Source organism: Gymnoscopelus braueri, assembly GCF_963280865.1.
Source record: "Gymnoscopelus braueri genome assembly, chromosome: 9".
NCBI lineage: Eukaryota > Metazoa > Chordata > Actinopteri > Myctophiformes > Myctophidae > Gymnoscopelus > Gymnoscopelus braueri.
This window is the reverse complement of record NC_137610.1, coordinates 9172890-9199244: the sequence shown is the minus strand read 5'-3', so window position 1 is coordinate 9199244 and position 26355 is coordinate 9172890. Positions and strand designations below refer to the sequence as shown.

Here is a 26355-nt window from a genome sequence, read left to right as displayed (position 1 = left end):
AACAACAACCTCCTGTGACCACAGTACTAAGATGAATTACAATACCACAGCAAAACTGGATATCTATACATGCCTATGGACATATCGGTCGGAGCGGCAGTTCTGGACAAACGTATATAACTTAAAAATGAAGGCAAAGTTGGATATTAAGTTAAAAGTCACTATAATTTAAAAAAATCCAATATTATCAACGAGAACAGGCATAATACTGTAAGCACAATTTCCTTCAGAAACAGTGTTTGGTTTCTAGTTTGAAAGATTCACAGTTCATAGTGCAAAACACAGCCATACTACATAGTCACAGATTATTTTATTCACTTAGTTTGGACAACTTGCACATAGAACTGCTGAGATATTGTACATAGAATTTAATAATACAATCTGGTGATGAAATTCACCGCATGACACTGACATATACCGTTGAATGAAATGACATAAAAACCATGCCCAATGTAGACGGCCAAAAAATCAAACAAAAAGTCTGTCCACTCTGCCCTACAAAAGCAAACAGCAGTAATTACTTATTTCTTCCCCTCCCCAAATTAGTCTTTGTCAATTCCCCCGTTTGTATAGTCCATGTCAATGCCAAAGCCTGTCTCGTCTGATATACAGGTAGATGGGGTCACCGGTCACTTCATTTCACCTGACAGTGAGGAGTATTACCAGAAGGGAGTAACACAGTCCCTCCAAGTTCCACTCCCTGCTGAACAGGCACCCCGGAGTCGCTAGCGCAGAGACAGAATTCACCCTCCCCTACTGCCTTCTCACCTGCGGCTCACACGGTATGTATTTGATGAAACAAATGTTGTTTGGTGCCACCCGGACTACTTGTTTAATCCCAAATTAATCCAACCTGGGATTAGACTAAATAAATTATAAACACAGCTAAACACAGAATATTTTTCTTTATCACTTTTGTAACATCAATAATTTTTTATCACATTTTTGAGAGAAACTTACATATAATTCTATTTTTATTCTCTGTTTAAGTGCTGATGTCAGTTTTGCCTGTTTGGCTTTTATAGCAACAAATGTGCTGGAGTGAATGTCCACTGGTAAACAAAACACACAGACATGAGAATAAATAATAAAATATGGCCTTTAAGAGGCAAGGAGCCTCTTCCTTTGGCTTAGTAGTTGTTCAAGTCCCTGGTTGGCTAGCAAATCAAGTAGGATATGCCTTGGTACTGCAGAGTTCCATAGATACGTAGATAAACTTGAGATACAGTAAGCTTATGTAATGGCTGAAAACCATAGGCAATGATACAACATCACAAATCAAGCCATGTGTCCCTTTTAAAAAAAGAAAATATGTTTTGTAAATATATACTGTATATAAAACAACCACATTGTGATTAAGAGATTGCCACAGTATAGTAACATGTGGCAACTTATTTTATAAGAGATGGTAAAAAAAAGAAAATAAAGAATTGTCAGTTCTTGGTCTATAGGGGTCAGTGCGCTGGAAAGTATGGCTGACAAATCAACGAGGTACCCTTAAGGTATACTGCCGACGCATATCAGTCCACAGGACCTTCGTTCCCTTATTGTCTGAGAAAAATGAAGAACAAACTCGGTCCATGTCACTGGGAGTCATGCTTTTGCACATCACCACAATATTGTGATAATATTTCTACGATGGCATTTTGTGTTGTCGTGTTCATGGCATTTCATGGTTCGTAGTTATCAGTCCTCATTCCTTCCACTTTTAAAAAAGGTCCACCAAATGACACCATGAAGTGGCGAGCAAACCAGAAAACCAGTTTTTTGCATTTTTATGAAAGTGCTGCTTTGTAGATTGGAGTCACACCAAAATTAGGAGTGTGGGGCATCAGTTTAGAAAACATCATTAAGTCATGTCATGTGAGCTCTGTAAATCTGCCGATGACTGGCGATACATTAATGTGTCACCTTAATAACCACGAACACATGAACAGCACATACTGGGGCCAACAACGTTGAACTGTGGATGTTCAGTCATGGTGCTGCTCTCTCAGCTTCGTGGTAATCTCCTCTCTCAACTCACAGTGTTTGTTCAAGTCCTTCACCTCCGACGGCAGGTCACTGTTCCACACCATCAATACTGACTCCTCATCTGAGAGGAATGAGAGGAAACACACACACATTACTTATTTACCCGCCAATGAGAAAACATTGCATGCCAAGTACAAAACATGTAAATGAAAATACTTGACAATACAACTATTTCAAGTTCAGTCTACTAAGGAAATAGATAGATAGATACTTTATTGGCAGTTAAAAAAAAAGAAATCACAACAATGTCATTATTTAGGAAAAACACCAACGTGGATTATACACAAAAAAGCCAAAGCTTGTTTCCATTGTGGTCCACCTTGAGACATAGAACAACACGCAACAAACTGTACAAAGGACCATGAAACAAAGACAAATAAATCCTTATATATATAAAGCTGGGAAATGAATGAGATCTCACTCTCACCAATATGAGTCTTGTCCTGGGGAAACCTTCTTCCCAGCACCAACACCACATTCTTCCTGTTCAGTGTTTCTGTTGTGGAAATAAATATTTTGAACCTCACAAAAACATGAAATAACCCAGTCTAGTACAGCCGAGTACAGAGGAAGTGAACAGACAGGAAATCAGCATGACATGGACAGACAATCTTTGAGATTATTTTAAGGCCTTCCTGCTGTATTTGACCGGGACAGTGGAGAGAGTCAGGTCCCACGTCAGACTCAAATTCAAGCCATTGCAATTTAGGGACGCACTTGCTACTTCACAAAAATCTCTGTAGAATCTGTTTCATTATCCCCGCCATGCCGAAACGGCCAAAGGCGAGGGATTCTTTTCTTTGCTCCTGTGAGTCTGTCTGTCTGTCTGTCTGTCCGTCGGTGAACAGCCAATCTTGGGCAACGTTGGACCGATCTGCGCGAAATTTTGTACACTCCCAGGAAGCCAAGGAAGAACCTCCACACCAAATTTGTATATAGCGGCACCATGAGGCCGATCAAGCAAAACACATTTGTTTCTACTACTCCTACAGATTTTGTCCTAACCTCATGTAAATCGGTACACATTAACTCTATAGTCCTGTGATCAAGATGTATCTGTCATAATTGGCTACAACTGGCTTCCAAAGTTTGTGAGAGTGGCCCTTTTTGCACAAAATGGCACAAATAATGAACGCAGCATCCAATTACCGTGAAATTTTGCAGGCACCTTTCCACTAGGCCAAGGAATAACTGCCACCCTAAATGTTTCAAATCGGCCTCATGGTGCCGTTCGTTCCAAAGCATATGTTCTGGTTTTAGGTACTTCACTTCTCATCGCTTATCTTTAATATTCTCTTTTAACAAATGCTATTCGAGTGTCAAGTTAAAGTAACGGTCGGCCACGGTTCATTACGATTCATCACAATTAACTCTCAGTCTCAATCAGGTGATTCAGCGCTACAATTAAAAGCAATGTTACCCAACCTATAAGTGCAGAGCCGATGGCGCGGATGGACTGACATTGGGGGCCGATGACCTGCAGCAGCTGGTGTTTGGAGAGCTCCAGCAGGATGACAAAGCCCCCTCTGGTGCCGATCCAGAGCGTAGCGCCGTTGTGGACCAGCAGGGCCTTGACGGTGGCCCACATAGAAGCTTCCGTCTCTGCAGGGGCCTCGGTCGTCTTGCCCGTCCTAGACCTCCAGCCTGAGTCTTGTCTGAAGGGAAGAGAGGTAAATTGGGGAGACATTATGGTTCGCTGGCTAAACAAACTGAAAAAAAGCCAACTGATAAGTAGGGTTGGGTTTCATGATGTTTTTTGATGAATGCTATAAAAAAAAGAAATCATAAATAATGTATAAGATGTATACTGTTTTCACTGCATCCTTCAACAGTGTAAGAGGGCATTAATTCACCCAATTTATCACCACTTCATTGCTTTCTCTTTAACCTGTCTAAGGGTTTGTACACGTACCTGATTAATGTGTATGTTGATCTGTGTGCATATACTGTAGCTGATTTGACAGTATTGGGAGCTGTAAATCCAGCATGCAGACATCCATTTCCTTTAATATGGAGCTGATTAAATTATCTGTGTGTGTGTGTGTGTGTGTGTGTGTGTGTGTGTGTGTGTGTGTGTGTGTGTGTGTGTGTGTGTGTGTGTGTGTGTGTGTGTGTGTGTGTGTGTGTGTGTGTGTGTGTGTGTGTGTGTGTGTGTGTGTGTGTGTGTGTGTGTGTGTGTGTACCTGATTATCTGAGCACAGTCGATGCAGTCCACCATCTTTTCACTCCTCTTGTCCCAAACCTCCACAGTCTGCCCCCCAGCTTTACTCAGGTACACAAGTTTGTCCACAACCATTCGAGAAACACACGCCTCACAGCTCACCGCTCGCTGCTGCCTAAAGGGTGGGTGCGCGCACACACACACGCACACGCACACGGACGGACAGGAGTGAAAACATAATCTCCCTATCTAATAAGGCAATTAAAAGATGTGCTACAATATCTCATCATATTGACACTTGATAAGAATAAATTAAACAATAATTAATTAAACAATAATACATGGAAAAATGAGAGAGGTACTTTGAAATAGCACCCCTTCAGCCTTTCGGAGCACACAGTCAAGCCTTTGTCATGAACTCACTGGAAGATGTGGTTGGGTCTGGTGTCGATGGCCTTCCACACATCGTAGTCGGCCGAGAAGGAGAGGATCCTGGACCCGCAGCCCGCCCACACCGTGCTCCTGTCCAGTGAGTGTCCAGACTGACCCAGGCACATCACAGGCGTGTGGGCGTTCCCAACAGTGAGCGTTTTGACTGGCTGGCCGTTCTCCTCCTGCAAAAGAATGGAAAAAAAAGAATAAATGATCTTTGGACGGATGTGTCTGAATTCATTACTATTATGGTTGAGTTCAAACATTAGTCTTGTACTCTTTTACTAAGTCTAATGTTAATAATGTTTGTTTCAGACCCCCGGATAGAATAGCTGTTAACTATATTTTAACAGCTATTTGTTATATTTTTGATATCTGGATAAACAACAAATAACATGCCACGCCAGCATAGTGCAGATACCGTTACAGATATAGATTAGATTAGTAAAAATGTATGTTACAGTAACAGCAGATGTTATTTTAAACTCAAGTACCTTTAGAACAATGTCCTCATAAACAGTAAGAACTCCATCTGCACTCCCAACTAGCAGGTAGCTCCTTCTTTGGCTGAAATTAAATGAAAGAAATCCAGGTGAAAGATTTGAATACATTGTCAAATTGTCGATGCATTATAATAATGTAGTCATTGTAGTTTATCAGCAGCTTTAAATACAGTACTGATACAGTATACTTGTATAAATTAACAACTATGAAAAAACTCAATATAAATCATGCATGGGCATCTCTCCTGTCTTTTAGGATTGTAGTTACAGGAATAGAAAAGGTTACACACATGGCCCACACTGACAAGGAAGCTGTCCAGTACAACAGCAATCTTTGGTTAGTAGCTCCACTAGAGTATTGTGGGATGAAAAGGCATTCACACGTAACTGTTGAAGGAGGGTATTATTCATGTTCAGTTGGGATTAACGTCCTACCTGCGACGAGGGTACGTGTGAAAGAACAGGGACGTGACAGCATCTGAGACACCCTGCAGCTGGTGCCATGACGACAGGTCCTGACTGTTGATGACCACTAAGGAGCCGGACTGAGTGCCCGCCACCAGCCAGACACAGGCCTCGTCTTGGACCTGTGCGGTCACCAGGCATAGGACAGGACTGGTGTCAATCTCCTGTTGGTGGGAGGGAACGGACATGAATAACCACAGGATAGGTTTTGATGTCAAACCCCTGGACATTCTGAGTGAGGACATACAATATAGAAAACTAGGGAACCAGCATACTGTCCAAAAATAAGGACTGGAGATTTACTAGGAAGATGTTTGTTCATTGTAATCTCAAGGATAAAATGTAAAGTGTACCGTACTGTCTTCAGTGCATCTCTCTGGACAAGGGGCAAGAAACAATACCTCGAAGGTATTGCTACAAACCAAATAAAACAAACTTGCGGAACTGAAATGTACAAATCTGAGTCAATAGGTTCCCAGAGACGTATAGTAATAAGAAAATTGCAGGTCTGCTACAACAAGGCTTCTTTCATTTTTATTATATCCAAATGTTATTTTATATTGTGTTTTTTGCTCTGTGTCCAGAATAGGTGTTTCCTATTAAGGAGATAGGTGTTCAACTTAAACTTTTTCAATTAAAATGTCCTGTTATAATGTCTTTCTTTTGCTTAATGTTTTAAGTAAAGCCCATTGAATTGCCTTGCTGTTGAAATGGGCTATACAAATACTCTTGCCTTGCCTAATCCATAGTGAGCTTTGTCGGTTCTTACACCTCTATTAACTGACAACCAACTCTCCAAACATTCTGTGACAGGCCTTTGAAGAGAGACTACACATTGACTTTATGGGTCAAATTGGTTCCATTTGTACACTCTTTTGAGTTAAATGAGAAGCCGGGATTTTACTGTGTACCTGTGTGGTGACAGTCTCAGTGTCCAGGTCCACGGCAGTGACAGAGCCCAGTTTCTGAGTGGTGCTGCCTCCTCCCAGCCACACCCTGGGACAGGGACTGGGACCGTCACTGCTGCTGCTACCCAGTGTGAAACACTCTGCACCAGGAGCCCTGGGAAACACCAGCTCCCTCATAAGACACAGCATCGGCCCCGAGTTCAGCCTGTCAAACACCTAGACGTATAAAAGAGCATCACATGACATGCCATGATAAAACATACGCTGTATCGTTGCTGTCGGAAACTTTACAACTTTACAAATCAACCGTAATTCGTCATACAACAGTCACACAAAAGTAGCTAAAATAGCTCACAATGTAGTAACATGATATCGTTGCTGTCCGGCAGAAACCAGCTAACTCCATTTGTCCGCTTTTGCATTTTTTTCCCATAAATCAGCGCTATTGAACACCCTTTACATCTGTGTGTTGATTAAAAAAATATTGAACCAGTGAAAAGTATTAAAAAGCGCTTCTGACAAAACCAGTTAACTCCATTGGATCCTCAAACTTTCTGCTAAACCAGCTAACTCCACCAAAGGGGGGTGGAGTTTTGCTGACTCCAGGCCCCACCCCCTTTGGACCTCCAACCTCATTGTGAGCTTTGAGGTCCATTCAGCTGTTCTTATCAATGATGAACAAAACCTCCTAACTCCACTTTTTGTTTTGTTTTTGTGAACATTTTGGAGTTAGCTGGTTTCTGCCGGACAGCAGAGATATAGAAAATCAGCCTTGTATTGGGGTTTGCTTATTTTGAGTCGGCATAAGCACAGTTGATCTGTTAACTAACAGACCAGCTTGTTACCTGAGCAGAAGTTGGCCGATCCTGAGGGCTCTCCCGCATGCATTCCTTCATCAGGGCTTGGAAGCCAGGCCATGGAGAACAACCATAATGCTTGACTGGGTCTGTGTGGATGAGACACATCATAGGATAACATTTTATTCTGTTAAAACGTCAGGAGACAAAGTTTGTCTAGGGCATGTGGTAAGTTCTAATATCTGCGTGGTGCTTTTATGTAAAGATGAGCTTAAAGTGCTTAGGTGAATATTCAACACATCAAATGTAATAAGTATATTCCCCAAGTATAAGTAAATTTCTCACACAGCCGATCTGAACAAGACGGGAAGAAACAGGAACAAACATTACCTGGCAGTTTCCCCCGGACAGCGATCTCGTCAAACTCGCTGGGGAACTTCATGCCATCTGAGATGCGCTCTCCACAGGTCAGAAGGTCGTACAGCAGCAGGCCGAAGGAGAAGATATCGGCCTGCTGGTTGTAGATCACATTACCGCGGGCTACCTCTGGTGCACGAAAACCTGACAAATACACAGATCACAGGCATACACAATGGAATATGTCGTAGCTGAAGTGATACAGTAAGCCACATTTGTGAAGATAAGATGATAATTATAAACCTGTCCAATATACAAACATACTGTACTTGCAAACATTTTACTTAATCAGATTTGGAATTATGAACTGACCAATAGTTTACCCCTCTGTACAATGTGTCTTAAATGTGAAGGGTTGTATGCTACAGGATATGAATGCCTTAGAGTAATAGAGTCTCTAATAGAGCCTTAGAGTAAGCAACCCTAATTTGATCAGACGATCAAATCTTAACTACTGCACATTTGCACTACAAATCATGAATCTTGGTACAGTAGGTCCACATATGAGGATCAGCAAAATGTTGGTACAGTAGGTCCACATATGAGGATCAGCTAAATGTTGGTACAGTAGGTCCACATATGAGGATCAGCTAAATGTTGGTACAGTAGGTCCACATATGAGGATCAGCTAAATGTTAAAATTATCACTTGTATTTGCTGATGTGTGGGCCTGAACAGATCAATATTGATTTGGGGCATTTTGGATTATGCAAGTAGAGACATGGCACAGTCATTACATGTTTTAACAACCATTGTTTGCAACCTGGCGGTTCTTCAGGATCTGGACCGAGAAGTGAGCAGGAAAGATTATTGCCAACTTCTCTCTCATTTTTCCCCATAGCTCATTAACAAGCCCACTGCCCCCCGGACTGGAAGATGTCTAGGACTGAGACATATATACTCGGTTGCACTGTGGTGCGCAACACCCGCACGCAACTAAGTACAACTCAGGCTTTAGGCTTCTTACCAGGTGTGCCCTCAGAGCTCCTGACTCCCATGCTACAGCAGTACTGGGCTATTCCATAGTCAGACATCTTGGCAATGATCTCAGAGTTGGTTTTCAGGTTGAACAGCAGTATGTTGTGGGGCTTCAGGTCCCGGTAGATGATCATGGATGAGTGCAGGTACCTGTTTGTATAAATGGGACACAATCACTGGGCCAAGTGGTTGAAGAGAAATAATGATGTAATTATGAGCTTTTTTCAAGTCCCTTTGTATAGGGAGAGTTACACTAGGAAGACAGTTGGGAATCTATCCCATACCAGCTAAAGGCGGAGGCTCCCGAGGTGGAGGTCTTAATCACTTGAACAGCAACATTACAATACACATCAGGCATAAAGAAATGTCCTAGTTTATTCACAACTTCAGCCTAATGTCATACATACGCATAGCCCATTTTCCTGTTGATTACTTTATTTTCAGACTTCATATTTTATTTTGTTCTTAAAACATTACAGAACTTACAAGAATAATCGAGCCAATCTTGGCTAAACATAACAGTGCGGTTAATAAATTATGGATTTTTGAATTTCGTTCAAAACTCAAATACTGTAACCAAAATCGATAGAGTAGCCAATTATATTTTTTTCTCCCAATTTAGTTGTTATGCCCCCCGGGTGGCGCTCGGGTGATTATAATGTGATTTTACCTGAGTCCGTCAGCTACTTGCAGGGCTATCCTGTGCTGGAGCTTGGGGTTGAGGCTGCCATTCTCGTGTTCAAACAGTGAGTCCAGTGACCCCCGAGGAGCTAGCTCCATTACCAGGACCTGGTAAACCGGACCTGAGCCTGCTGCCAATAGGCCCACCAGACTAGGGTGGTGGAGGCGACCCAACACTGCCAACTCCTGGAGACAAAAGCCAGAGGAGAGGAGAGGCCATTGAATGAGTTTAGGTGCCCTTGAGCACGACAAAAAATCCTCATGAGCTCAAGTGGAACTTTCTTCATCTGAGACTTATACTTTCAGTTCAGAATGAAGGGGGATAGGTGAAAAAACAAATTTTCCTTTCCACAAATATCCCCATATCAATGTTCATGATCTAAGAATCAATTTCAGTGACTGCATACTACAATATCCCAATAGAACGGCAAGAAGTACAATTACCTGTCGAAGGAGCCTGTGGATGTAAAGCTCAGATGCATGCTTGTTGAATATCTTCACAGCGACCTCTTCATCTTTGTACACTCCTCGATAGACAGTCCCAAAACCGCCATCCCCTGTGAACACACTCACACTGGTTTACTGCTTTCTTTTACAATATAAATGCTTGACGGAAACATGGATGAGTAGCCCAAGCACGGAGACAGCTTGCTTGGTTTCTTGAAATCAGGACAGGGAAAATGTAATGTACTTGTGTATGTGTATAATTACCCCAGGATTTTTTTTCCACAAAACCTTACATACCCAATAGGTTCTCCTTGGATTGGTCCATGTGCAGCTCCTCACTGTCCAGTATGATCCCAGCAGGTTGGTCACTTAGGATCAGGTCAGGCGCGATCTGAGAGATGGGTAGTGTACAGCGGGCATCTTCTGGGTTCACCAGCAGGCAATCTGAAGTAGATAAAGCAATTAAGGAAACAACCGTGAATATAAGGAGACATTTTACAACTTTTTCCTGTTTAGGAAACCTTTTTCCCTATACACTTTGTCACCCGATCTACAAGCTTACAACACGTTGTATCGTGATGCGTTGTGAGCTTGTAAATCTGCTATTTTTGACAAGTTGAAAGTGGTTAATACAATGTAATAATAACTTATCAGGTGTAATATGATAATGCCATATAAAAAAATGAAACAATGGAGAAATATACAGTGTTAGCGTCATTCTAATGAAGGCCACCACAGTACAGACCTTGATCAATATGCTTAAAGAGGTCCTCCAACAGAATCTTGCTCCAGTCCTGGCCGTCCTCGAAGCTATAGAGAGCCCATTTCTTGAGCAGTGCCTCCCCGGTGCCGTGCATGTCTGTGTTGAGGAGGCCTGGAAACCACTCCTCCAGCAGGGAGTCGATGTGGTCCACCACTTGACCCAGCAACATCCGACCTGGGGGAAAGGAGAGCATTCATCAGCATCAACACGACAGTCATAATCATTACCACCAATCATCAGGACTATACTTAGCCTAGAGTTAGTGCTAAAACGTTAAAATGTTTACGGACCAAACATCCATATTTCATGTTCTCACTTCCTTAATGACAGAATTGAACATGCCTCCATGTTTCTTTACAAGCTCATAATGTGTTGTGAACTTGTAGATTGGCTATTGTTGCTATTCAAGCAACACAGAGAGAGAGAGAGAGAGAGAGAGAGAGAGAGAGAGAGAGAGAGAGGGAGAGAGAGAGAGACTCTATTTTTAATTATGTCCTCAACTACAAGGGGAAATAACCTGCATCCAGGTGTAGATATCCATATATAGCTCCATCTATTATCTTTCTTTCACCAAAGCACAACTACCATGGTCACCATGGTAATGAATGGCCATAAGCTTATCATTATCACCATCACAACCATCTGAATCTGAAACACTACATTTATTCAACTCTGTGTTTGTGTGTGAATGATATCAAGATTATTATTTCTATACACAGCAATCCTATTCTAAATACTTACAGTGTATTCAAAGTACAATTTCCTAGGGGCTCTGGTTTACTTAAATGTAGCTAGTACTACAATTTACAGTTAATACCCTGTTATCTGACAGTAATGTACTGTAAACTGCTGAAGAAGATGGATATGAGGCACTGAGGCAGTGCTCTGCTCCTACTCAAATGATTGTCAGTTTCTCCTCTTTCAACATGACTGTGATCATATCATTTTCTAAGTATAAGTATATAAACAAACTCCACCAATCTCCCTACCGACCCCAACACTCACAAGCACTAGTCTCCACACACAACTACAGTAATGGTTCGTAGGGGTCCATTTGGTTACATTTATTTTGTACAGTCTCAGAAATACACACACATGGATAAATTAACACGCTGTACACTGTGAGGATTTTACTGTGTACACACCCTTTGCCCCTTATCCTAACCAGTGTTCATATCCATCTCTTATGCTCTCGTGCACACTCTCTCAATGATGTGCTTATTATATTAGCATGTGAGCTGTGTTGATGTGCTCGGGTGTTGTGCTCTGAAAATAGCAGATCTACAAGCGATGCGTTGTGAGCTTGTAGATAGGCTATTTTCATCCAGTAAAATCAGGCATTACGACGCCATCAAGGCACCGCCAAAATACATTTTAGTCGACTAAATCAACTGTATATTAAGTCGACTATAATCTTGTGATATTTAGTCGACTAAAACTAGACAAAACTAAAACATTTCAGGTGACTAAAATATGACTAAAACTAAATGGAATTTATTCAAAAGACAAGGAGTAAAACGAGGCACATTTCTTTATATCGCTTCGTATTGCATTTCTCTGTACTGTGAGTGTGAAGCACCTTGAGCTAAATCCTACGTATGAGAGGTGTTAAAAAAAATAATAGTTTAGCAGTAGTCTTACCTTTACGTGAGCACGGCACAGTGATCTTTACAAAGCTAGCAGGGCTGTCCTCTACAGAGGCAGCCTCCACCAGGCAGTAGGCCTCTGGAGACCAGCTCAGGTACACACCCCTCCTCCAGTACTTACGGATGGGACGCAGCACTTTCTCTGGGTAACAGAACAGCACAAACACATCTATAATAATACTAACCACATGAACCCTAACATCCCTGTTCTGGACATGTCAAAACAGACAAACATTCTGTAAAAATAGGCAAATATTTGCAGAAAATAGCCAACTATTTTAGCAACTGTTGCTATTTTCAGCAACTAGAGGTTCGGCCCAAACATCTAGAGTTCAGGCTGCTACGCAGCCCTCACACCTACGTCGCACTTCCGATCCGACCAATATGTCTGAGTCATAGTGTTGGGGGCTTTGTCAGAGTACCCGTTGTACCCGTCTGTCTATGTCCCTTTTATGCCCATATATGCACTGCGCCAGTATATGCACATGACCATATATGGGCATAGTGGTCAGATCGGTGGCTCTGAACAACCGGATCTCTGTATCTGTCAGTCCTTGGCCCTTTATGCCCATATATGGAGATCGCTGATGTCATCAGTATATGCCCATATATCGGCATGCAACCCTTTTGTGACTGATTTGTTTGAGGCTGATGACGACACATTGAGGTTAGATAACACACTCCATATTTGGCCGTAGCTGCATTGGGAACTCCTTATATGGTTATGGCCGAGTCGGAGTGACGTCAGAGGTCTGCCCTCCCATTAGCCAATGCATCTTATTCTTTTCAATGCTAACTATCTCTTATCATGCAGCTTTACTAACTAACTGATAATGCATGGGTTAGTGGCTATGTCACCTCTTCCACAGAGCAGGTAGGGGGACACCTCCAGGAGACGGTTGATCTGTCGTGACCAGTAGCCCATGGGGAAATAGGGCATCTCGTAGAGGCGCACTATGACCTCGGAGTTCTCACAGTGGGGCAGCTCTATCCCCGGCCTGAGCTTGGACAGACTGTGGAAGGAGAAGTGAGCATTGTAAAATCCTGAATGTTAATTCAACTCTTGAGAGTGTACAAATGGAACCAAATGAACCCGTAAGGGTCATACTGATAAATATAAGCCAATACAAAAATCACATGTGTATTAAGGTACCTGCTAGGTACAAGCAGCTGGTCCTCCCCAATCGGCAATGCCACCTGGAACTTCTCCAGCAGTTTGAAGAACTGGGTCAGGCGGCTCTTGGGGAAACACTTGCTCTCAAACAGGAAGCGTTCCAGTGCCGAGCGCTGCACCACTCCTTTAGGGTGCTCCCATGAACCACAGCTCGTCAACACCAGTTTCTACACATAAAATAACACAGTACAATCCTCAGTATCATTTATCTAATTGTAACTGAGTGTACAAAATGTAAGATTACATTTGAATTAGAGTTCTCAAATTCTGCCCAAACCCGACCCTACCCGACGTTTTCAGGCCGGGCCGAGCCTCGGGTTCCATTTCGGGTTTTTGGGCTTAACCTTATGGTAATTGTTCGAACGGGCCCTGTTTGGGCCGGCCCAGTTGAGCCCAGTTAGGGCAGAGCCTGTTGAGAACTCTTAATTTGAATACTCTCAGTGTTAAATGAACATTTAACCAGTGTATTGCAGTATGCAGATGGATTTAGACAGATTGTCTTAAATTCCCAGGAGGCTCAGACCTGTGATATGATGTTGCAGAGCCACTGTGGATCAATGAAGTAGAGTTCCTGGAGCTGAAGTGCAGGGTCGTCATAGTGGAACAGAACACCTACAGGGATAAACAGTATATTTACTGTAAATGTAACGCACACACACACACACACACACACACACACACACACACACACACACACACCTTTTTTTTTGGTCAAAAATAGGACATATTATTTAATAGAATACAATGTGCTCTATTGTATAATTTAACTAATTTCAACTTCAAGCGCTAAAACCCCTAATACGACTCAGTCATAGCTCCATCTTACCAGCTTCACTGAGGAAGTGGACAGCATGTGGGAGCTCAGCTTCGTCCAGCTGAAGCTGGTTGTCCTGGATGACCTGAAGCAGCTTGTGGTGTGTGAGGACGGGGAACTCTGGAGGAACACTGGCTCTCTCCTGAAGAACCCTGCGCTCCAGCTCCACATAACTCTCTGGCACCAGCTGCCCCATCACAGGCTGACCCTGGATCTGGAAGCAGAATGGAGGCGAGAAATGTGGGGAAAGTAGAGGAAAGAGGTTGAACGAGAACGAGATGACATTGTGATGGGATTTCTGCTTCACAGTCAAATCCTCCGGGTTAATTTAACTCTGAGAGTGTGCATTTGTTTACATTTTCACACTCTCAGGTCCTTATTTTGCGGTGCAGCGCTTGGATTGTCGCCAAGGACTGTATGTTGTCCATCAGCTCAACTGGGAAACTGTTTAGTCTTGATATATGGTCTTGTTCCTGTAAGTTCTTTCAAGCTTCACCTTTACTGAGGCAGTGAAGCATCCTCCCAAAAGTGCAACAGTAGCAGAAGTAGACAGGTAATTTGTCTGGAACGATTTTGTTCACGGCAATGATTCGTTCAAATGATTCGTTCACGTTCTCGTTCAGTGGTGCTATTTTCTAGTGAAAAACACCATCGCGGGAGCGTTATTATTAGGTCGCGCGTCCTGTGTACGGGCGGAGGGGATGGGGGGCATGAACGATAGCGTGAACGTTAACAGTGACATAAAGGACAGATTAGATATGATTTGAGTGGCTATACTGTCCAAACTGGGACACAAATATAATATTTATAATTGATATTGTATTTCATTTTTGCTGTTCAGACTTAATAAAAAGCAATCCGACTCCAATCTGGACATCCGCACACACTCCGGCTGTCTCCTCACCTTGAAGCTGGTGACCTCCCTTGCGATGGCCTTGCGTAGCTTGGCCACGGTGTCCGAGTCCTCGTGTGCCGACACCATGTGGTAGTCCTTGATGGCTGGGAAGCCCTGGTGGTTCAACAGCTCTTCTCTGATCTTGGTCAAGCAGGCCTGGAGCTGGGGCTCCTCAATCACATCCGTGTGTGTCCCCACCAGGATGACCGGGGACAGTGGAGCTGCTGCCTACAGGCCATGATTATACCACAGATATACAAGAACATGAGGTCCACTCAAAAACATGTTTTTTTTGTCTTATAGGGGGGGAAATAATTATACATTTTTGTCACTTAACTTTTATACAAATAATGTACAACAATCCAACAAGAGAGACAAATTATGAAGGCAGGCAGTAACCTTTCGCCTGTGTCCATTTATAATATATAACATACTCTCGTCCAGCTCGGTGGCCTTGTGGTTAGACTATCTTCCCTGAGACTGGGAGGTTGGGTTTCAATCCCCGGCCGGGTCATACCAAAGACTATGAAAATAGGACCCAATGCCTCCCTGCTTGGCACTCAGCATCAAGGGTTGGATTGGGGGTAAGTCCCTACGACATGCTAATGTCATGTCCAGGGGGTGTACTTGTCCATCAAGCCGCCTCACGCTACAGAAACAGGAGATAGAATCCTGCCCTGTGGGCCACATGGCTCGGCAAGGCTACTTATCTATTCCCTCGATACACATTGTAAAGTAACATGCCCATAAAATGGGGAGTACACACAAAGTATGAATGTTTGTCTCTTACTTTGATGTTGAAGAGCCAAGGTTTGAGGGCATCCACCTGGCTGGCTCCTTTACTGAGGTCATACACCACCAGATAGAGAGCTCTTGGAGTTAGGAAGTGAGGGTGGGAGCCACTGAACTCTTCTTCACCTGTCGACAGAAAATAGTGAAATGCAACTTAATGTAGTGTGTATTAATTATTTTCAGGAGCAGCCTCCCATGTTTTCTTTCAAGAAATTCAGCTCTTGTAAAAGCACTTCTCACCCAAATCCTGATATCTGCTTAGGACGGATATGGGCTGTCCTAAGCAGATATCCAAGATTACAAATGGACCCTATCAAGGCGTATTTTGATTAAACAACAATCCACGTATTTTTAATGCGCATGATGCCCTAATTATCTTTTTTTTTTTTTTATATTCTTAATCAAATCCTATGAGCAGACCATTAATTTTAAATGCAAAAACATTCATTACATTTTAGTTTCATGGCAGCAACATGTCATCATTTTATTTAATTAATGATGAATCTCTAATTCAATAAACAGCTCTTCATTAGACAGTCCTTCATGTCCCAGGGCCAGTGTGAATTGCTTTTGATACACCATGATTCCATCATGTTGAAATCTACATCTGGGATCTACCACCGTGTCCTGACGCACCTGAAAAGTCCCACACGTTGAGCACCATGTTCTTCTTGTCCCTCTCCCGGATGATCCAGTCCCTGACATCAATGCCAACGGTGGTCCTTTCCGTGTACCACTGTGATCGCTTCCGCTTCATCAGCTGTTGGATCAGGGTGGTCTTCCCACTGCCCGCATTCCCTACCACGATGAGCTTCATCCTATTGTAGGGAACCGCCTTCTTTAGACGTTGCCGCAGGAACCTGGAGAAAAGAGAAGATAAATGGAAATGATGATGGCAATTTATTGAACTCAACAAACAAAGTTTGAGGGCAGTACAATGGTGTACCCGGACGTGAACTACCCTGAGTAGTGTTTTCTTCACAAAATATCCCATCAGCACAGAGAGGTGTGTGTTGTTCCTAGAGTTCTCAAATACACTGCCCGAACCCGAACCTACCCGACCCAACGTTTTCGGGAAAATGTATGCTAATTAGTCGGGCCTAAAATTATGGTAATTGTCCGGGCCGGGCCCTGTTCGGGTCGACCCAGTTAGGGCCCAGTTAGGGCCGGGCCTTAATTTTCAGGCCCGTTGAGAACTCTAGTTGTTCCTGAAAATATTGCTTGCTAGGCAATAAAGAACTTCTAAGCTCTGTGTTGCTGTAGACTGCATGGCTTCTGGGGGTAAAAGGGTACCGTATATCACAACAATGTGAACATTTTTTAATTTCAGACCCTAACCTGACAATGTCTTTGGTCTTGCTGCCGATGTGCTTCAGGTCCAGCTGGAGGCGCAAGCCGTCCAGGGGCAGGTCCCACAGTCTCACCAGCTTCCCCATCTCATCGGGGAAGGAGCGCAGGCCGGCGTTACGGCTAACGTCCAGGGACGTCAGCTCCTGCAGAAGCCCAATCTGAGGAGGAATCTGAAGACAGAGCACGGTGACTTACAATTAACCACATGAACCCTAGCATCTCTATTCTGGGGCAAACAGTTGCAGCGCCCTGCATTGTGAGCTTGTACTGTAGGTCAGCTATTTTGGGGGCGAAGAGGTTGGGTGCAGAGGGAAAAAGGAGGGGACCAAGTATACACCATTGAGAGACTCTGGTCAACAAAGTATATGTAGGGTTTGAGTGGTTAAAGGCATTTGATTTACACCATAATATACAGATATTTTTTTGTCACAGTTTTAGTTTACATGTGTTACATAACAGTTTTCTGTAGGTTTCTTGTTCTGCAGTTTAAATGAGAAAGACAGGTGAATGCGAATGAGTGAAAAATAACATCGTTAACACATGTTAATGAAAACAGCCATTAAATTAAATTCAATATTAACAGTCCTGTGAATATTCAAGTGTGCAGACTTAATGCTGTACCTCAGAGAGCTTGTTGTCACTCAGGTGGAGTTTTTCCAACCTGGCCCATTTGTAGATCGGTCCACTCAGATCAAGAGATGCGATCCGGTTCTGACCGAACACCAGTTCTCGCAGGTTCACGGATGCCCATGACACGGGGCCCGGCAGGAAGTCAATAGCATTGGTTTTCATGTCTACTGAACGCAAACTGAACAACATAAATAAGCTTTAGGAATGGGTGATCAATTTGTGTACTGTCAAATGCAGATGGCTGATGAACCAGCTGATGTTTTTATTTTATTTTGGTAAAAGATACAAGTAAAATCACAATATAACTTAAACCCAGGTTAACACATGAAAGCGCAATGAAACATTTGTTTCAAATGTGGTCCTGACAATACACAAAACTCCAAAACATTATGGGGATATGGGAAGGTGATGTCAGTGTTATACTACAGTAAGGACTTAAAGAACATTTCAATTCTTTGTTACCACATTTCAATTCTTTGTTATCAAACAGTTTCAAAACTCTTGCAATGTTAAGCCTCACATTCCTATCATAATTACCAAGAACGTAGCCTCACATTCCTTAGCAAGAATTACTTTTACAAAACCACCCAATACTTACTTTACTAAATCAAGTACAGCCGGAGGAATGCAACTGAAACTGTTGCAGGCCAATTTCAGTGTTGCTACCTTGGATGGTAGATAGGACAGAGAGCCTATAAAAGAAAACATTTGATATTTCTTCACATCATGACTAGTATCCCAAACATACATAGGATTGTGAAAACACTTGCTGAGCTGAGTTGTCGAATTCATTCAAGTACTGCAGCAATCCTTACTGAGTTTGTTCATGGAGGCACTGAAGGTCTCTAGTTTGGGACAGCCAGTCAGAAAGTCAGGGGAGATGTTCTCCAAACTGTTCTTACTCACATCAAGCATCTTCATCTCAGGCAGACAGAGAAGAGCACACAGCTCAGTCATTCTATTGCTGAACACAGAAATGCACAAACAACATCACCTTTGGGAATTCACTGATTAGTAGGGGTGTGCCGATATATCGTCCCGCGATATATCGCGATACGTTTTCGTGACGATATGTATCGTTTTGGAGAGAAAAAAATATCGTTTCGGGTCAGGTGTCACACTATTGCCCTATTTGGATTCAAAACGGCTATTGTAGCTGAAAAGCTACAAGTTCGCATGTCTGAATAATGCAAAAACAGAATTATTTGTTTGCATTTGCTTTTTTTCTCCCCCATATATTTTCATAATAAAAAAGTGCGTATCGTATCGTATCGAAATCGTATCGAAGTTGTGAGCCCAATATCGTATCGTATCGTTTCGTGAAATTAGTGTATTGGCACACCCCTACTGATTAGCAAACAGAAGCGCTGACTTTATATTCCTAATTTGCTCCAGAGTACTTTAAAAACTAGTTCAGATGTAAGAATTGCAACAACATGAAACTGTTTTAGAATGTTGAGAAGAAAAAAGTGCAGCAGTGTGAACTAGCAGAACATATTGACAATTTACTGAGGAGATTGACCATGTCAAACCTTGATTATTAGACAAATAACAATGCCGGGAGCTTACAGTACATGACAAAGAAAACGGCACATTTATTTTGAGTCCTTATGGACATGTTTAGCTGTATTGAATGTGTACAGGACCGTTTTAAAAGGTTTGTAATCATATATCTTGATTCTTTTGCAAGGTGTTGCCAGTTCCATTCAGTCTTATCACCAATGTTAGATCTGAGCTAGCTTTGACAGTCAGCTATTGTCAAGGAAAAAGGATGATGCTCCATCATGAAAAATGAATATCCCAGCATCCTACCCTTCCATGGACAGCTCCTCCAGTCCATTCATGGCCTGGCCCAGCTGGTGTGGGAAGGTGGTGATCTGGTTGAAGGACAGGTTGATTTGTCGTAGCGACGGGCAGGAGACGGTGGGTTCGAGGGTCAGCAGCGGGCCCACAGAGTTGCGGGAGACATTGAGCGTGCTCAGTGAGGGCAGACACAGCAGCTCCGCTGGCAGAGACTGGAGATGGTTGCCTTGGAGATCCAGCCGAGTCAAACTCTTAAAGCTCTGATGTAATAAAAACAAACGGATGACTGTGAAACTATAGGGTAATCGATAAAGTGTAGTGATTTAATATTCCTAAAATAAAATGTGCCAAATATAGTTAAATTTGAGGGTTTAAATCTTAAAATCACTTAATTGATGCACTGACACTAGGGAATCCATACCAACACATAAAGTGTTGCAGACATCTATTAGACCGAGAGTGGTCTCATACTGTATTTAATTGCAAATTGAATTAAATAAGTCTTAAATTAATTTTACATTTGATTTAAATTGTTTAAACATACAGTTACCGGTGTATGAGAGGTTTTTATAAAGTATATATAACACTTGCGAGCTAGAAGGAGACAAAGAGCCACGCACAACAATCTGATAATAAAGGTAACTAGAAAGTGAGAGCATGGTTCACTAACGTACTACATAGTTACTAAACATGCTATTGTAAATGCTATTGAGTTCCTATGTTTCATCTGGACATACGTGTCACACTGATGACGTCAGTGTGGAACTCCATATATGGGCAAGACTGATAGGAAGTTTGGTGGATCGGCGGGCGGTAGGAAAATATTCATACAAATATTTGGGAATTGAGTTCCTCGGCCTACTGCCAGTATGCACAAACATTTGACGCTGATCTGTGAAGTGGTTTGCGAGATTAGCAGAGGACAGACACCGACAGACACACCCGCACATGAACAAAAACATTATCTCTCCATAATCTTTTCACCAGGTCAACCTACCTGACACAGCGCTGAGGGGAAGTCCAGCAGGTTGTTGTGGCTCAGGTCCAAGCGGGCCAGGTGCTCCAGGTTCTGCTGGACAGAGCCCTCGTCCATCAAACAGCTCAGAGTGTCTAGCTCATTCCCTGACAGGTCCAGGAGACGGATTCTCTCCCTGTCCGCGGTCAGGGAGGTGGAGATCTCCCCAGAACCCAGGACTGGGGAGTAGATACCTGAGGAGGAGTATAGTACATGCCATTGGATGCAAATGTACATCTTTAAAAATATGAACTCTCTGGAAAATGGCTTTACAAATTTTTAATGGGTTCAAATGTTCATTCATATAGGACTCACCTCAGATTCAGAAAACAAGTTGCTAGTGAAGTTTTTCCTGTGATCTACATCATCTACTTTATGTGTGTAGTCCCCCCCCCCCTTTCTTTTATGAGCGGATAGCAATGATTAATAAATTACAGCTAATTACTGAAAATTGGGTACCAGCATCTGCAGACCATGCCTACAATTGTAAATTGTATGTCAAATGTTTTATACAGTATGTACCTTTTTGGTTGTGGCCAATCCTGCCATGTCTCCTCTGTAGAGGCTCATTAAGTTCCATATCATTTTGGCCACTCTGGAATTAAGAAAGACAAAAAAGTAAACAATGAGAGAGAGCAACAGCGGAACCTTCAAAACCCAAACACAGGGAACACGCCACATGGTGGATGGAGGGTCACACCTCTGCACTAGCATGCCTGCGACGTCCTTGCTTCCTCTTGCTTCCCCTCAACTCCTCCGTAGAGTTGTTATGGGACATGGGAGACAAGGTGAGTGACAGAGAGTCACTTCCTACAAAAGTAAAAGCACATAAAGTTAAAGCTGAAATCAATAACTTATTTTTGTGAATACATTTGCATTTTAACCAATCTGTATGGCAGAGTATGTTGATACGATATAACTAATTGCTGTGTTGGTGTTTTTTTGTTTGGTTCTATATTTTTTGAGAACTAAGTCCTGGTACTAATAGCACATGGTTCCTTTTTCTGATTTTTATCCCCACTACTGAGGCTTAAAGAATGACAGTGTCAGTTGGTTCAAACCACGCTTGTAGGCTTCTCATCTGCTTCTTCCAAACAATTCCACTTCCATGCACAGAAAGTGCAATATTAAAACCTACCTAAAGCATGCAGTGAAAAGTGTAATTTATATAATGGCTATCTGAAAATTGCACTGGTCTCACTGGTTTGAGTGAGACTCACCATCACTCTCCAGGTCATCGTTGAGGAACAGGCCATCATCCGTAGATACGAAGCTGAAGCTAAAGCTGGAGCTCTCGTCACTCTCGTCCGACATGTAGCCGGAGGTCAGGCAGGGGTCACCCAGGGACCTGGGAGGACCTGCTGTGCTCTTTGACCTAAGGAGGGACTGTACGTAGCGGGCCAGCCACGCCCCTTTACCTGAGGACACAAAACACAGTGCAGTACATAGACCAAGAACAACTAGAACAAGAACCTTGCTTATGGATTTGTGTGTTAAGGGTAATTTTTTTCCCCTTACTGTTGTTGGTTCGGAAACTGGGGGATCTTCCTCGGTCGGCCAGCAGGGGTCCCAGCCAGGCGGCGTCAAGGTGGCCGAGGCGAAAGCCCCCCAGGCAGAGGGCAGAGTTGTTGAGGTCCAGGCCCAGACGTCGCAGCAGCTGGATGACGGCGGGCCCATCGCCTCGCTTGACGCTCACCGCCAGCGCACTACGAAGGTGCTGCTCATGGACCCCCTTGCTGAGCAACAGCTCCACCAGCTCCAATGGTCCTCCCTTCTCACACACCTGACAAAACACCAGTAAGAGAAGATTCATTCAGATCACTTTTTTATATTGTATTTGTTTAGCCAAAACTCTTAAACCTGTATTTTTCTTTTCTCCATTTGAAACAATGGATAGTACAGGTACATTTAACTCCATATTATCAGTTCAGAAACATATTATAATAGATATATTTAGATGTAAAAGTATACAGGACAGTATGTATAAGATGTGTCAAGGGATACAAATATAAATGGACACTTACCGGTATATAGTTTCAAAATGAAATGAAGCAATATATTGAGTTGAGTTGCATTTAAACAAAAGCCAGCTTTTGAAATGACACGATACATTTGTGAGTAAAGAATATGGCTAAAAGAATGAGTCCTCCCCCTGACCCTTGAGGAGTTACAGGCCCCTCCGGCTAATTCCTATCGACCTCAGCTTGAACCATACCATACAACATAATAGACCTTTAGTTTGACGTCACTTGCCTGAAATGACTGAGATGTAATGTGCATTTCTCCATTATAGTGATCTGATTTATTTTTTTCCCATTTGTGAGAAGGGGTAGAAAATCGATTCGTAATCCAATGATGTGATACAGAGCTCTTGGTAAGAAATGTAGGAAATCTCCTGAATCTCCTGATACCAATATGCTATAAGTAAAAGCACACACATTTTTAGATTTCTTTGACTATTCAAAAATAGCAGATCTACAAGCTCATATAGCACTACGAGCTTGTAGATCTGCTATTTTTGAGAAATTGTGAAAAGATGTGATAATCTTTGAATATATATTTTTTTTACTCAAATATTTGCTTCTGGGGGTCCCTGGAACAAAATATTTTGAGATGGGGGGGGGGGGGCGGACAAATACATATCATTTTGGGGGTCCTTGACATGAAAAAAGTTGATATAGCAACATAAGTAAGAAGAAAAGAAAAAAAAAGTTAGGATTTAGAAGACATTTGTAGTTAAAAATGTTCGCTTTAAAAATATATATATATTCAAAGATTTGCACAAATGTTCAAGATTTTTCAAAACTAGCACATCTACAAGCTCATAGCGTGGCACTCGGTGCCACGCTATGAGCTTGTATATCTGCTATTTTTGAATAGACCAAAGAAATCTTTAAATGACACAGATGCGTTCCCGGTCTAAATGGGTTAAGACATGGCACAGCAACCTCTCACTCATAAGAACAATCACCCGACTAAATGTTACTTACATACATGTAATACAAAATAGCCGATCTACAAGCTCACAATGCATTGGCACCACGAGGTATACATAAATCAGGCTGCCATCAGCCCCGAAATCCAATCAGCATTGGTAGAGCCCTGACCGTGATGTATGAGGTCCAGTGAACTCTCTCTCTCACCTGGTAGATGAGGGACTCCGTCTTGGTCTTCCTGTTGATGTCGGCTCCCATCTGGATGAGACACTCGGCTATCAGTGCGTCTCCGTCCTCGCAGGCCTTCTCCAGCATGCTGTACCGCAGCTCAGTGTCACACCACATCTTAGACAGAGCCAGGCACGCTGACCTGCGGAGCTGAGACACACACACACACACACACACACACACACACACACACACACACACACACACACACACAGAGCAGGATGAGAAGAGTTGTGTTTGATTTTTATTGAGTATGTACATAATAAAAGTCCCTCAGCAATGTAATAGGCTCTATGCACAGCAGTCATATATAATGAAGGCTCTGTTCCATTTAGTGTAGCACAGTGGTTCTCAAACGTTTTAATTTCAAGGACCCCCATAACTCTTAAGGCGGTTACACACCGGCGAATATGCGAATATACGCAAAATTCGGACTCGTTCCGAATAATTAAAAGACGCTTTTTTCGCTCCGCGAAACTGGTGTGGAAGCTTGCATTGACTTTATAAGGTTTAAAAAAAAAACGTAATATTCGCATGAAAAAAATCGCCCCGGTGTGTAAGGACCTTTAGAGTGTACAAATGGAACCAAATGGAACCAAATGGAACCAAATGGACCCGTAATGGGTCCATTTGGTTCCATTTGTACACTCTCAGAGTTACACATCCGTAAGAGGCCATTTGGAAACCCCCCAGGGAACCACGAGGGTCCCTGGACCACACTTTGAGACCCACTGGTGTAGCAGAGTGTTTCCAGTGATCCAACATGCACAATATGAGCACCCTGACTCTGTTTGAACAGAATGGAACAGAGTATCAATGATACATTAGTATCATTGGTAACACTTGTGAAGGAAGTAAGAAGAGAACCAGTTTAGTTCCAATGTGGTTGCTGTGCATGGAGCCTATTTGATACAGAGAGGTAAGGAGAGGAAAGGAAAAGGGGGTGATTCCCGTTAGACCTAATTTGCGTGGCTCCAAAGAGGGGGCTCGGATTGGGCCGAAACCTTGCACAAATTGGGAGCCATGCAACAATGTTGCCGTAAAGAGACTGACGTCATCGATGACGCTGTTCCCATGTGGATCTCGAGATCCTCATGTGACTTCTACTTTTATTTTCTGTTACAATCAATGACTGATAAGGCTGCACTGGGCAGTAGCCCAAACAATCTTGGTGTTGAAAGTTTCCATGCAATGTACACACACACTCAAGAGTTAAATGAACACTGATGATTTTACAGTGTAGCCAACATCTTACTGGGTTGTTGCTCTGATCGGGAGTGTCTTCTCTGAGCTGTGTAAAAATCAGTCTGTCAAAATCTTCTCTCTGCAGCTCAGCAGCAGCTCCTGAACACGCATCTAACATCCTCAGAGCCACCTGGAATCCCTACAGAAACATGACCAGCAACACAACAGTTTCACTACCAAAAAACAAAATAATATCGTATAGCATTTGGGATAAAGATTCAGTTTTAATTCACTGTGAACTTGTACTCAACAGTTGGCAACCACAATGGGGTGCAAAGTGCAGTTAGCACTATTGTATGGGATGTACTGCTAATGGGTGAATGCTATGCAAACTGTGCCACACCATTTGATGTCTGTTCAGTTGTGTTAAACAAGAGAGGGGGCTCGCAACTCTCTTATAAAATACTCAAATCTTATTCACAGCAGCAACAGAATGACGTTTTGACCTTGCCGTCTTTTTCAAGTTAGCGCAAGAACAGGAAATTACATCTTTATATAGCAATGGTACAAAGTGGTGGACAAATTGCCATGGTTACCAGGCTTACCTGGTGAACAGGAGTGGTACCAAAGATTATACAATTTCAGATATTTGAGCATTTCAGTTGTGTTATCCATTAAAATATGGCATTTGGGTGCCTGTTCAGTCTAAACACTGACATTTTGACCAATCTCAGGTGTGTGCCAAGAAAGATTGAAGTTGTTGCATTTCTTCAAAAGACCATGTACTCTATGTAAAGTTTTGGAAAGTGTTTGGTAACAGTTATAATAGATCAGCTAATATTATCTAATTGCACACCACATGTATCATCTGCTGATATTTCTCTGTAGATCAAAGGAACAGCTAGTTATTCAAGTCTGTATCACGGCACCTCTTGTATATTGTATACATTATACCTAACATAGGTAGATTATAATAATGAGGTATACACAATGGACTGAGGAACTGCGACCTCACATTGTGAGAGATATTGTCCATGACAGAATGGTATCAACATCAAAGCCACACATCCAGGTCACCTTCAGTAGCATCTCTGGGTCCTCTTTGTACTGGACCAGGGAGGTGACCAGAACTGAAGCCAGAACTGGTACGATCATTCTGGACAGCTTCTTCTTGGACACGAGGTAGTAGAGCAGGGTCAAGCCCCAGTAGTGTATCTCTGTGGGACACCGGGAAGTGAGTAATGTCACCATTAGTAACTTAATCATTAATCATGTTAGTCCTGACAGTAAGGGACAAATGT

The 26355-nt window shown here is 42.6% G+C and overlaps 1 protein-coding gene across 6 annotated transcripts in view; it reads right to left on the bottom strand.

Annotated features, from left to right (window-relative positions):
- Positions 1–288: 288 nt before the first annotated feature.
- The window catches only part of lrrk2 (leucine-rich repeat kinase 2), a 49058-nt gene continuing 22991 nt past the window's right edge, over positions 289–26355 (bottom strand). For 5 of the 6 annotated variants that reach the window (XM_080436822.1, XM_080436824.1, XM_080436825.1 and 2 more), the window contains exons 16-51: positions 26132–26271; positions 25125–25253; positions 23849–24019; positions 22224–22488; positions 21926–22123; positions 21406–21515; positions 21228–21300; positions 20688–20899; positions 19700–19950; positions 18703–18851; positions 18486–18579; positions 17879–18065; positions 17246–17427; positions 16544–16767; positions 15906–16033; positions 15125–15343; positions 14233–14434; positions 13930–14018; positions 13386–13573; positions 13091–13245; positions 12228–12374; positions 10569–10760; positions 10121–10267; positions 9821–9933; positions 9366–9562; positions 8685–8845; positions 7691–7861; positions 7349–7449; positions 6507–6719; positions 5566–5759; positions 5122–5194; positions 4619–4809; positions 4218–4370; positions 3460–3689; positions 2462–2530; positions 289–2095 (exon numbers count right to left, since the gene is read on the bottom strand). In XM_080436822.1, coding sequence (XP_080292948.1) covers positions 1974–2095; positions 2462–2530; positions 3460–3689; positions 4218–4370; positions 4619–4809; positions 5122–5194; positions 5566–5759; positions 6507–6719; positions 7349–7449; positions 7691–7861; positions 8685–8845; positions 9366–9562; positions 9821–9933; positions 10121–10267; positions 10569–10760; positions 12228–12374; positions 13091–13245; positions 13386–13573; positions 13930–14018; positions 14233–14434; positions 15125–15343; positions 15906–16033; positions 16544–16767; positions 17246–17427; positions 17879–18065; positions 18486–18579; positions 18703–18851; positions 19700–19950; positions 20688–20899; positions 21228–21300; positions 21406–21515; positions 21926–22123; positions 22224–22488; positions 23849–24019; positions 25125–25253; positions 26132–26271 — 5840 coding nt within the window. In that variant the 3' untranslated portion in view covers positions 289–1973. The remainder of the gene's footprint in view (positions 2096–2461; positions 2531–3459; positions 3690–4217; positions 4371–4618; positions 4810–5121; positions 5195–5565; positions 5760–6506; positions 6720–7348; positions 7450–7690; positions 7862–8684; positions 8846–9365; positions 9563–9820; positions 9934–10120; positions 10268–10568; positions 10761–12227; positions 12375–13090; positions 13246–13385; positions 13574–13929; positions 14019–14232; positions 14435–15124; positions 15344–15905; positions 16034–16543; positions 16768–17245; positions 17428–17878; positions 18066–18485; positions 18580–18702; positions 18852–19699; positions 19951–20687; positions 20900–21227; positions 21301–21405; positions 21516–21925; positions 22124–22223; positions 22489–23848; positions 24020–25124; positions 25254–26131; positions 26272–26355) is intronic. The other variant, XM_080436827.1, reaches the window with a different exon arrangement.